Source organism: Erpetoichthys calabaricus, chromosome 10 (assembly GCF_900747795.2).
Source record: "Erpetoichthys calabaricus chromosome 10, fErpCal1.3, whole genome shotgun sequence".
Classification (NCBI taxonomy): Eukaryota; Metazoa; Chordata; class Cladistia; order Polypteriformes; family Polypteridae; genus Erpetoichthys; species Erpetoichthys calabaricus.
In genome coordinates, this window is record NC_041403.2 from 167,842,817 (window position 1) to 167,855,028 (window position 12,212).

The following is a 12,212-nucleotide window of genomic DNA, read 5'->3' on the forward strand; positions in this document are numbered from 1 at the left end:
GACTCTTGGATTTTGCTGGGGTGAGTCACTAGTATGTCAGACTACACGACTGCCAGTCACCCAACTGCCTCAGACTTGCTAGGGTTAAGTAAATGAAGTCTGCGACTGAAAAATGTCACATAGCAATCGTCGCCTCGACAGGACATCTGCCTCCCTCACTCTACAACTCCCAACCGCTACACATTATGGCTACAGGTTTCACTTTGGACTGCATGCAACATGACCCCACTAAGTATCATGACATTAGCTTATGACGATCCCCGGCAACGTCAACTAAATTTGCCGAAACCCTCATGAAGCAAATCTTAAGGAGGACCCGATTCTCATAATATGCACTGACTTCCTAACGCAGGCCCTTTTGTGACATTTGGATTAATGATGTGGTTACTCGGGTTTCGCTTCCAGAGGGATGTGCGCCGCACCCACGCATGGTCAAATTTCCCAAGAAGCAGCTACAAAGTTTACTTGGCCCTTCCTTTATGAGACCAGGAGCCAAAAAGGAATGAAAAAGAACCCGTGGAGCAGCAGCATTACCAGTGCCAGTACAGGGGAGGTGCCCTCTTCTGTAGGATCAATGATCTTAGGTGGTCAGTGGGTCAGCGTGTTAAGATGGTAGCTAAAGCTAATCTGATGACTTGGGTTATTTTTGAAATTTGCAAACTGAAGTGTGTTAGCAGGATATTGTGCAACCCACATGGCATTTTATTGGCAAAAAAGAGATCAGAAGCTACAAAAACAACTAACAGCCCTCCTGTTCAAGAACGTTGAACATTCACAGGTAGCCAGAATGTCCCAACCTGGGGGACAGAAGAATGAATAAGCATTAAGTTCAAGAACCCTTGTTGGAGTGTACATGTTTAGAAAGTAGGGTGGACTATGAGGGTCCTGGAACTGCCATGGGATTGTGTGGGTTGACCCTTGTGAAGTAAACGGAGAAACGAATTGATCCACGAGTGCGGCTCTGCCCGAGGGAAAGGTTGAAGACGGTGAAATCTCCAGTCAGCCCATGTGCAGCAGTGACAAGGAGTCGGTGGGATTCATCGTAAAGGAAATGGGTAACTGCAGCCCTACTTCAGCTTGATGACTCCATACAGTCAGAGTGGGCACTTCTGGCGTGAAAGTGGCTGCCATACGTGCCACTGTGGCCATTCAGTCTGCCATGGACTCCCTTCCATAAGTGTCTGACGCATCTCTGGCTGTGGTTACCCTCCTCTTTCCACTGCTGCCGACAACAATCCACAGCAGTCACCATCTATCTGATTCATTCTGCAGTTTGACAGAAGGACTATCCCATTTTGCAAAGGCCCCCCTAAATGACTACTCAAATGGTGAGTTACACGAATGGCACGCGATGACATTTACCAGGTGTGGAAAGCCCATCTTCCACCAGCTACTCTAACAACAGTCTACAGCGGAACCATAGAGAAAGCATCCTGAACAACTGCATCACTGTCTGGTTTGGAGATTGCACAGTCAGGGATCGCAGAGCCCTACAGCAGATAGTGAAGACAGCTGAGAAGATCATCGGTGTCTCTCTTCCCTCCATCATGGACATTCACATCCCACGCTGCATCCGCAAAGCCGCCAACATTGTGAATGACCAACACACCCCTCACATTCACGGTTTACACTCCTGCCGTTGGGAAGCATTCAGGCCCTCACCTCCAGAATGTGGAGCAGTTTCTTCCCCCAAGCAGTCAGACTCCTGAACACTCCTGGACCGGTCTGATATCTGACATACAGTACAGTATGTGTTCTGTTCTGCAGTGTTGCACGTGTTTGTACATTTGACTCACATGCACCTTGTTATATATTATGTGTCTTTATGTTGTGTCGTGGATTCTTCATTGTCCTGTGTTTTATGTTGCACGATGGTCCTGGAGGAACGTGGTTTAATTTCACTGTATGCTGTACTACCGTATATGGATGAAATGACAATAAATACTCTTGACTTGACAGGTTGGAGTTGATGTATGGCCTAGGTGTAGGAGTACTGACTTTGCAAAGGCCCACTATACGACTGTACACAACCAGCTCATTAAATGAATGGCACACAATGACATCTACCAGGTGTGGAGAACGCTCTGCAGATTATCAGATAGCACATGCCAACACAAACGACTGTGTCCATAACACACTGGTGGCAGTGGCGTGACCTTCGCCATACTCTGTATCACCATGGGGTGCTCCGATGACCCTGGGACTTTTACCGCAACATCGTCTGCCCTTTGCCTTTACCATATTGTACGGCGGTGTTTGAAAACGGATCCCTTCTTGGTGTGACCCCCCCCCCCCCCAACCCCACTTTCCACTAGTGCAGGTGGCATGTCATCTAAAAACCAAAGAGCCTCGATGCACTTGTAGCAATGACACACAAATGTGTACACGATGTTTTTTTTTTTTAGTCTCTCAATGTAAAATCCCGTTGCCGTTTCAGAATACGGAAGATAAGATGGGGGGGGGACCTTTTGGGAGGTACGGGGCTGTCGTTGCGATTTCCGGGAGTGCCATGGAAACGAATGCACTATTTAAATAGGGGCGCGAAAAGCCAGGAAGAGAAGGAAGAAAAGACCGCCCGAGTTTTTATGGTGGAGGAAAAAGTCCAGGAGAAAGATTTGGGGAGCACCACAAGATCAACGCAGTCGAAGACTATGCATACACTGAGGAAAGTGAACTTTACTGTGCCAGGGATCAGAAGCAGTGTGAGCCGTAAATCTTTTATTCTGGGATTGCCGTGTCTAAGAAACTGAACTATGGGGAAATAGGACAATCGGATAAAAAAAAAAAAAAGACAATCGAATGGACGGTGTGGAATATTGGGTACAGAATTTTATACCTTTTGTTTATTGTATATATTGGAAGAGGGGGACTGTAGCAAAGGTATTCATTACATTTTGTTTGTTGCATCTTTTCTCCATGTGGTTTGGTAAAAATCGCTCTTATTATTTTAAGTCGTCTTTCTGCGCTGTGGGAAGGGGCTGACCTGCAATCATCAGTACAATTCTCACTATAAACTTAGTGAAGCGTAGCGGATACAATCGTTACACACTAATCCATGGGTTTCATGCTGTCTGGATTTGGTTTCCTGATTCCCAACAGTACATATTAGGAAGGGGGTCTCACTTGGGCCGCGGAGTTTCTTATGATGGGTCACTTTGTGCAGTTTAAGCAAACTGCCGTTGATCCTCTATGATTGCCATTGGCGATGCTCCAAGGGGGAAAACAAACCCAACTCGGTTAATGGATCAGAGACAATTCAAGGGGGATTATTACCCCACCGGGATGATGGTTGGCAGCAATTGTCGTGTGGGGTGTTAGGGATTCCATTTAATGAAGTTTCTCCACGTTTAATTGGTGGAGATTCTCCAAGATGGGACAATCTTCAATCAGAATAAGAGTCAGCAGGGATTCTCGGTCACGAAAACACAAAAATCAGATTACCAGAAGAAAAAAATTTAAGACCACTACATTAATCTACAAAGGTTAGAACAACAACAGATCTGTGGTACTATTTACCTCATGATAGAACCAGAACCCAAACAGGTACCACCAGTAAAACCCATAAAGACAGCGTGGCAGACGGCCAGGGCGCCTCTCCTGTATATGGTCTGGGGGAACAGGCATGGACTGAACAGTTCCTCCCCCGGGACGCTAGATGGCAGCCCACCCCTGGGTGGCAATTGTTGCCTCAGATTCCCGCAGGGCTCCATGGGAGATGGGAGTTCTCTACGTCCCTGTTGGGATCTGGGTGGTGCCACCAGAGGGCGCTGCAGTGGTTCCTGAGCCCATGTGGGTGGTTCTTCACCAAACACCTGGAACACTTACAGGTGGGCTATAAAAGGAGCCAGCAGCCACCACTCCGGACAGCAGCATCAGGAAGAAGAGGATGGTGCTTGTGAGGAGTGGAGTAGAAGAAGAGAAAGGACTGGGAGCTTTACTGCCGATTTGTGTATTGTTTGGTGCCGTGTGCAGGAGCAGAAACAAAAGTGCGTGTTTTGGGAGTTCTGGCCGTCTCGGGGTCTCTCTGTGTCCGGGTGTCTGTCACAACTCCCATTATGCACTGAACGGTAATGGAGTAACTGGCACCAACAAAGAAACGCTGCAGTGTACAGGTTTTTCACGTTGCCCCCACTCTCCAATAACATAAAAACCAAAAACCACAAATCAAAGTCTAATTTTTATTTGATATAAGGCAAAACCCTGAGCAACTTACATTATTAATGGGGTGCAAACAACAGTCCACCACTGGCACCAACGTCAATGCCTCTTTCAGGAGACCAGAGCACCACAGGCTGCCAGGCAACTGCTTACATTTTTTTTTTCTTCCTTTTCAAATGTGTATTATGCAGACAGCCGAAAGGAAATTAATATTACTATTTCCACTGAACCTCTCAAAAATACAGTTCTAGACCTAAAACCTTCTATTATGATGACCCTCCTTGACCTCGTTCCCATTTTCAGTTCATTTTTCCAGAAAAAAGAAAAACACAATTATTTGACTGTAGAGGCCAAGAAAGATTAAACAAACAAAAAAAAAAAAGTTGCAGCAAAACAAACCCCCGTTACAGCCTGTCATTGGTCAGCCCGATCCCCTGGCACTCGATGATGTGGGTGTCATTGTTGGCATTGTCATCTACTGCCTTTGTGATTGTAAATTTGGCCTGAAACACAAAAGAGAGGAGAGATTTACAGACAAGCAAACCACAAGGCCGCACATCTACGGTATTCTAATCTGGGAACCACCAGCCTGATGGCACAAAACTGGCACAGCCAGCTCAGTGTGTCCTGCAAAGCCAATAAACTAGAAGACTGAAAAGAAAAAAAATCAGGAGTGCAGCTTTAGTTTCATTGCACCATTAGAAAATGTTTGACCAGAATAAACCATTCATCCCTACGGAGCAATCCTAGCCACTTACGTCCTCCAAAACAACATCAAGTCGAGTTTTGAAAGTCACTCCACACTACTTGGTCACTTACTCCATGTGTCTGGGGTTCTCCTTTACACAAACTTTCTAATGTTTATGTGAAATTTACACTTAAGTTCCCAACTGTGTCCCCGTGTTCTTGATGAACTCATTTTTAAGTCGCCGTCTCAATCCACTGGACTAATAATAGCCTTCATCATTTTAAACACTTCAGTCAGGTCTCCTCTTCATCTCTTGATAGGCTCAGCTCTTTTAATCTTCCTTCATAACTCATTCCCTGTAGTCCTTTAATCAGCCTAGTCGCTCTTCTCTGGACCTTCTCTAGTGCTGTTATGTCCTTTTTGTAGCCTGCAGACCAAAACTGCACCCAGGACTCCAGATGAGGTCTCACCAGTGTGTTATAAAAGGTTAAGCAGGCCCTCCTGTGACTTGTGCTCCACACATCAAGGCATTATATAACCTGACATTCTGTTAGCCTTCTTAATGGCTTCTGAACCTCGTTTGGAAGTGGACAGTGACGAGTCCACTACAACTACTGAGTCCTTCTCTTAAGGTGCACTTTCAATTTTCAGACCTCCACATTTTTACATCCTATGTGTAGCACTTTACACTTACTGACATTTCATCTGCCACGTATCTGCCCAAGTCTGCATGATGTCCAAGTCCCACAGTAATGATTTGGCCATTTCCAGATTATCTGGCCACTTAGATTTCCACTCCGATCATTCATTAAAAATCACTCTTAACATCAGCCAATTCCGATAAGGTTTCTTACACCACAACCTTCCTGTGTTTTAGCCAGTTTTGCGCCCGTCTACACACTACACCCTTAAAGTTCCCAGTTCTCATTTAGTTTGATATCCAACCTCTCATTTGAGACCTTATCAGATGTTTAGTTATTTTTCTTAACAGATTGACTTGGACAGGTATGTGGCCTGTCTGCTTATTTTACGCACCTAATCTCTGACTTTCTGGAACTGGGGTCTTGTGTTCATTCATGTTGCCACTGTTCTTGTATGAGTGAATTTATGACAATAAAAGCGAAGTCTGGCGCTTACAAATGCTGAGCTGTGGCTCCAGTATTGGTTTGTGGGTCGATGCGTTGACGACACTGCTTATTTCCTGATGTTTTTTCAGGTTTGTTTTTTGTCTAGTTAGAGGTATACAGTATATTATCGTGTTTAACTTCAGTATTACACTGTTCAGTTTTATTACACTGGTCAGTTTTGTTTTGAGTAAGTTGACTGCAAGTCTAAAGCTGAAGGCACATTATGTGACTTTTTGGTCGCTGGGCATATCAGATTTGCCGATTGTATTCGTTGATCTTGTCGCCTCACCATGTCAAATTATACAACTGCAGATTGCAGCCCATGTCACATTTACTGATTGAGATCCATTGGAAGATCGGCACTCGCGCTTGTTCTTTTTTAACTCTTTTAGGGCGGATGTCGACAGGAGGGGTTGAAGGCGAATGTCGACAAAAGTCGACATCCAGGGATAAAGGGCGACAATCAGCTGTTAATGGCGACAAATCTCACTGTCACGTCACAGGCATTCCCTCTGTGCTTGGAGGAATGCTAGACTCGTTGACTCGGCAAATAAACCTTGCGTGTGCGTGAGTTGCGAAATGTAAACAAAGGCAAGATGGCACCGACATGTGAAAAGGCAGCGAAGCAAGTGCAGAAAAGAAAACACTTGGCAGACGTTGTTTTGCGCATTACCGGACTCTTGATTTTTCAGAATCGGACTTTATTGGCAGTGATCAGGAGATCGAGCAAGAGAGTTAGAAGCAGGCATCAGCTGATCAGACACCAGCCGATGCCGCGCGAGCGGATCTGCTGCCAGTTGAGTGCCTTCGCGCAGCCGATGCATCTACGGCAAGGTTCGCGTGGGATAAATACACATACATTGATCCGTTGAGAGCCGATATGGCTACCGGAGTTTACAAGACGGCATGGCTTGCTTTTGGACACGACAGATCACCAGCTGCTGTACTTCAGGCTGCTCTCTCCTGATGCTGCTTTTCAGCTACTGTCAGACGAGACAAACAGGTAGGCAGAGATTTTTTTTGAATCGCGGGCTGCGTTTGCATCGCATTCTCGTTATTCAAAGTGGAAACCCACAACGAAAGACGAGATGAAGTGCGCTGTGGCATTACAAATAGAGATGGGACAGAACTGGCGATATAACTTCAGGGAGCATTGGTCCAAACGTGTTTTGTCCCCTGGTGGCTTAGGTACGTGCTGCTGCAAAGTTTTATTCACTTCTGTAATAAACAGAAGCAAATCCCATGGGGTGAGCCAGGCTATAATGCCATACATAAAGTTCATAAAGTTTCAGAAGATGAAAAGAGGTGACAATACGGTTTTCATGCAGGCAGAAAACTTGGTGGCAGTGGCATGGCACGATGGCAAATGGGTGACTTGTCTCTCTACAGTACACACTAACAATATATGTTAGAAAATGCAGCAACAGACAATTGAAAAATAGGCATCAAAACAACACATAGAGAATTCAGGCTCATACAACATGCAAGACAGTAACATTTGTCAAAAGTAAATATTTTTTGTTGATTTGATATGTTAAACAATTGCTTTGTGTTCTTTTTTAAAAAATGTTAGTTTTTGGAAAAATATTCAGCACTGGGAGAAAAGAAACAAAAAAAAAATTAGCCCTAAAAGAGTTAATGACAGCCAATAGTGTGTTGCCCGACGGAACGGCCCTTTTGAGAAGGATTAAAAGTTGCTGCGAGTTCAGGAAGAAATCTCTGCTCTTGAATTCCTTTTCCCATTTAGTTATGGTATGGAAAACCCAAGACGTCAGACAGATGAGCTTCTCTTCTGGTTCTGAGGTTCAAAACACCCGTGTTCCTTACCTCATCGCTACATTCTAAGCCCTGTACTTCCAGATGAGTACTCATTGGTTCATTTGATTGTCAGTTCTCCCAAGCTGACTGCCTACCCCTCCGACCAATAAGAATATTAAACCCGTTTGATTTTATCCTAGCCAGTCGCAGACTAATTGGTCTCAGTCGTGAGGTTTGTCACATTAGACTAACTGCTTCACAGAAGCACCCCACTGACTCACTAAGATTACATAAATGAAGGCTGTGACTGAAAAATCATTGGAAAAGTCGTCTAATGTGACATTGGCTTTAATTACTCCTAGAAAACAACAAGAGGAACTGACGGATGAAGGTGAAAACCTTACCACTGAGACCACAGACACCCCAATGTTTTCATGGTGAAAGCTGTACAGCAAACCCAAACAAAAGTATCACTAAAGTGTGGAGAATTATTGACTTTCTCATACCTACCTTAATAAAAGGATGAATGTCTGTGTATCTGTGTGTCACTACTTTTACGGATTCCATACCAAATGGCATATAACAGAGACATGTGCATTGTATTTGTCATTCCAACAGATGGTGCATCACAAACATTTGTAGTAATGCATTTTATTACTTCAAATGTGTGCGATGCACCATTTGTTGGAGTTAAAAACTGCAATGCATTTCATTACTACATACATTACAAAATACAAGCCGATAGATGGTGCTCTGTAAAGTTTAACAGTACGGCCTACGTTGATTACTCAGATTTCAACCCATCTTAGATGGGTAGCATAGCTGGTATTAAACCAACAGTGCACTGGGTGCTGAATAGTTAACATTTTAAAGAATGTATACTGTTTTCTTTAAAAGCACCAAACTGGAAAAACGTCACAGCAAATCCATCAAATGTTGCAAGGCATGCTGGTTAGGTGGATTGGTGATTCTAAATTGGCCCTAGTGTGTGCGTGTGTTTGTGTGTGTCCTGCGGTGGGTTGGCACCCTGCCCGGGATTGGTTCCCTGCCTTGTGCCCTGTGTTGGCTGGGATTGGCTCCAGCAGACCCCCGTGACCCTGTGTTCGGATTCAGCGGGTTGGAAAATGGATGGATGGATGTTGGTTAGGTTGTTAGTTAGTGGAAAAAAAAAAAAAAATGAAGGTTCAAAAGAAGGTGAAATTAGTCTACAAGAACGTATGGTTTAGGTGCTCCTTTCACCGACACAACACAATGAAAAACTGTAATAATCAAGGCATCTAAACTAGTAGAGTGGCAAATGGTCTTGAAATGAACTCCAGAGTGATGTGCCACCTTTTGCTGGTGTGCCCAACCTTGCCTACGTAATACTAAACACACAAATGACAAGTGTGAATACACAGCTCACTTTGTGGTGCTTACCTTGGTTAACTGTTCTGCAATGTGTATCGCTGTCTGTGTATGGAGTGTTAGAGGACCAGTTCGCAATCTTGAAGTGCCATTTGCTAATGCCATAAAAAGGATAAGCTGGTTTAAAAGAAAAAGAAGAAAAAAAAGACGTGGTTGGTTCAAGTCTGGCATAATTTATTGCTAAAACATCTGTACTGCCATATTACCTGGTCCTGAAGAAATTCATCCACACACCCATTATGTCTTATACTTTTCAGAAGCATTTCAGCGGCTTCTAGCCCAACTTTGTCTGCGTAGACACCTAAAAAATAAAAATGACAGAAATTTTGCTTGGTTAGATTTTAATTAATAAGAATTGTCTCTTTACAATTTATGGTCAGGTAACAATTACAAAGCCCACAGGCACAACTTCTCCAAGAGTCTGTCACGTTACATGACTTTTGCAGCACTTTTCAGTCACAGACTTAACTTACATCATCTTAAGAGAGCTGGAGGCGATAGCAATGCGTGACCGTGAATATCAGTCATGTAGTCAGACATCCCCAGTAAGTCAGTGCCACCAGTCTGCTACTCTTATGTCACTGGGACAGGCTCTGTGTGCTTGTGAGAGCCGACAACCAACGAGCGCTCACTGCGAGAGCCGACAACCAATGAGCGCTCACTGCGAGAGCCGACAACCAATGAGCGCTCACCAGGAGTACACGGCATATAATAAGGAACATGGATGTTTTGAATCTTCTAAACAGAAGAGAGATTTGTCAGTCGGATGTCACAGGTTTTTCCTTTCACAACAGAAAGCAAAAGGGATGAAATTGTGGTTGAACTCACCATGCTCATAAAGCCTTTACACAGGCACTGGCTCTGTCAGGCAGCATATTATTTGCTTTTAGAAAAAGGGGTGAGCTTGAAATAGTTTTGAAATGTGAAACTGTGCCGAAAACTCATCGGGGAGTCATCCAACTTGACATACCCTGCGATTTCTAGTCATGCAATCTGAACAGGATGGCCGTAGTGACTGCAGGTTTTTATTCCAACCCATTTTTGCTTAAGTGGAAACAGATATTGCCAATACCACTTCTTATTTAATTTTGCTTCATGTTAAAGTTTTCATTCTGCCACGTCAGGTCTTTCTTAGATCGTAAATGTTTTTCCCCTTTCCAAGGATATCACCCATATTGATTTTTAGCCTGAAGCGGATGAGTAATTCTCAATTCTTTTCAGTTTCCTTCCAAGCGTTTTGTTAAACCAAACAGTTCACGATGAATACACACAGGGGTCAATGGAAACAAGCTGGATGGAGAACTGCGGTTTGCTCCTTTGTCATTTGTCAAACATTAGGAAATTTTTCTTTACACAGGCAACTATAGACACACGGAATAAGTGACCAAGTAGTACGGTAGACAGTAGGACTGCAGGAACATTCAAAAACCGACGATGTTATTAAGTGGATAGGACTGGTGAGCTTTGATGAGCTGAATGGCCTGTTCTCGTCCAGATTATTCAAATGTTCCAACTTGCATGTTATTACTAATAGCGAGCAGTTAAAGGACTGAATGCAGCTGTTTAAGACTAAAATAAGCAATTTAGAGTAGGAAATCTGAAAAGTGCAGCATAAAAATGTAGCTTGAGCAGAAAGTGCTTCGACAGCAATAATGGACTTCATTAAGAAAGAGGGTTGGAACAAAAACCTGCAGCCACTGCGGCCCTCCAGAATCGATTTGGCAGACCTCTGACGGACACCACCTAAAAAGATCTTAATCCAACACAGCACTTTGGGGATGATGTGAAGCATGAGATTTGTCGCATAAATGCATGGCCAAAAAACTGAGACTGTCCAATCAGCACAGGGCAAAATGCGTAAGACAAATTCCCAGCACCTTGTTGAATCCTGGCCTCAAAGAATTCAGTCTGCTCCGGAGGCTAAAGGGGCCCAACGAGAAGATCACTTTTCACACACACATATAGAAAAGTTGAATACAGAACTAAGAGGTATAATCTGACTGCCCCCTGACTGTCCTCTCTGTCCTACCAAGAGTGGACAATGCACCTCTGTTCTTGCTCCAAAGCTGTGCAATGGTCTCCCGTTGGCTATTCCAACTGCTCCCTGTTTAGCCAGTTTTTGAAAACTCTTCTTTTTGTTAAATAGGCCAGCTGCTGTTGTGCTGCAGTTTGTCTTAGTCTAGTCGCAGGTATAATTACATAGTAGTAGTATAAGGAGGAAGACTCCCTCTTGGACCTGGGTTCGCTTCCCGGGTCCTCCCTGCATGGAGTTTGCATGTTCTCCCCGTGTCTGCGTGGGTTTCCTCCGGGTGCTCCGGTTTCCTCCCTCAGTCCAAAGACATGCTGGTTAGGTGGATTGGCGATTCTAAATTGGCCCTAGTGTGTGCTTGGTGTGTGGGTGTGTTTGTGTGTGTGTCCTGCGGTGGGTTGGCACCCTGCCCAGGATGGTTCCTGCCTTGTGCCCTGTGTTGGCTGGGATTGGCTCCAGCAGACCCCCGTGACCCTGTGTTCGGATTCAGCGGGTTGGAAGATGGATGGATGGATGGATGGACTCCCTCTTGATACCGGCACCGTCTAATCATTCTTGTATGCATTATAATTTGCTTTGTAAGTCACCGTGGATAATGGAGTCTGCTAAATAAATAATGAAAAGAATCACGTTCACACATTCTCATTAAATACATTGTTTGAATAGAAGCTGTTCAATATTTTGAACTGGATGGTCTCTTCTCTTCAAAAGTCTCTTTAGGTGACATTTTTCCAGATGGTTCCTAACAGGTTGTAGTGATTCTATGGGGTACTGCGAATTACCAGCAAGTTCACATCTAAAGACCCCAAACCACAACACAGACGTGGACATTTGATCAAAGATAACAAATTTTAATGTAGATCTCCGGTTCAAAATATAGCAGATTATACTGCACATTATACAGATGGAGAAATTCATCAAATTTGAAAGTAAAAAAAATAATTCATACCTTTTTTACCCAAAGCAGAACCAGCAAATATACATCCTGTGGAGGATTCTGCAAGTATTCTAAAATTTCAAAGGAGAAATACATAAATCAATTCAA

At 44.0% G+C, this 12,212-nt stretch overlaps 1 protein-coding gene across 1 annotated transcript in view; it reads right to left on the reverse strand.

The window, feature by feature from the left end:
• Window positions 1-4,164: 4,164 nt before the first annotated feature.
• Window positions 4,165-12,212, reverse strand: part of rtca (RNA 3'-terminal phosphate cyclase) — a 29,720-nt gene continuing 21,672 nt past the window's right edge. The window contains exons 8-11 of the mRNA XM_028812431.2: window positions 12,117-12,175; window positions 9,345-9,439; window positions 9,151-9,255; window positions 4,165-4,661 (exon numbers count right to left, since the gene is read on the reverse strand). Of these exons, the coding sequence (XP_028668264.1) occupies window positions 4,563-4,661; window positions 9,151-9,255; window positions 9,345-9,439; window positions 12,117-12,175 (358 nt within the window). The 3' untranslated portion in view covers window positions 4,165-4,562. The remainder of the gene's footprint in view (window positions 4,662-9,150; window positions 9,256-9,344; window positions 9,440-12,116; window positions 12,176-12,212) is intronic.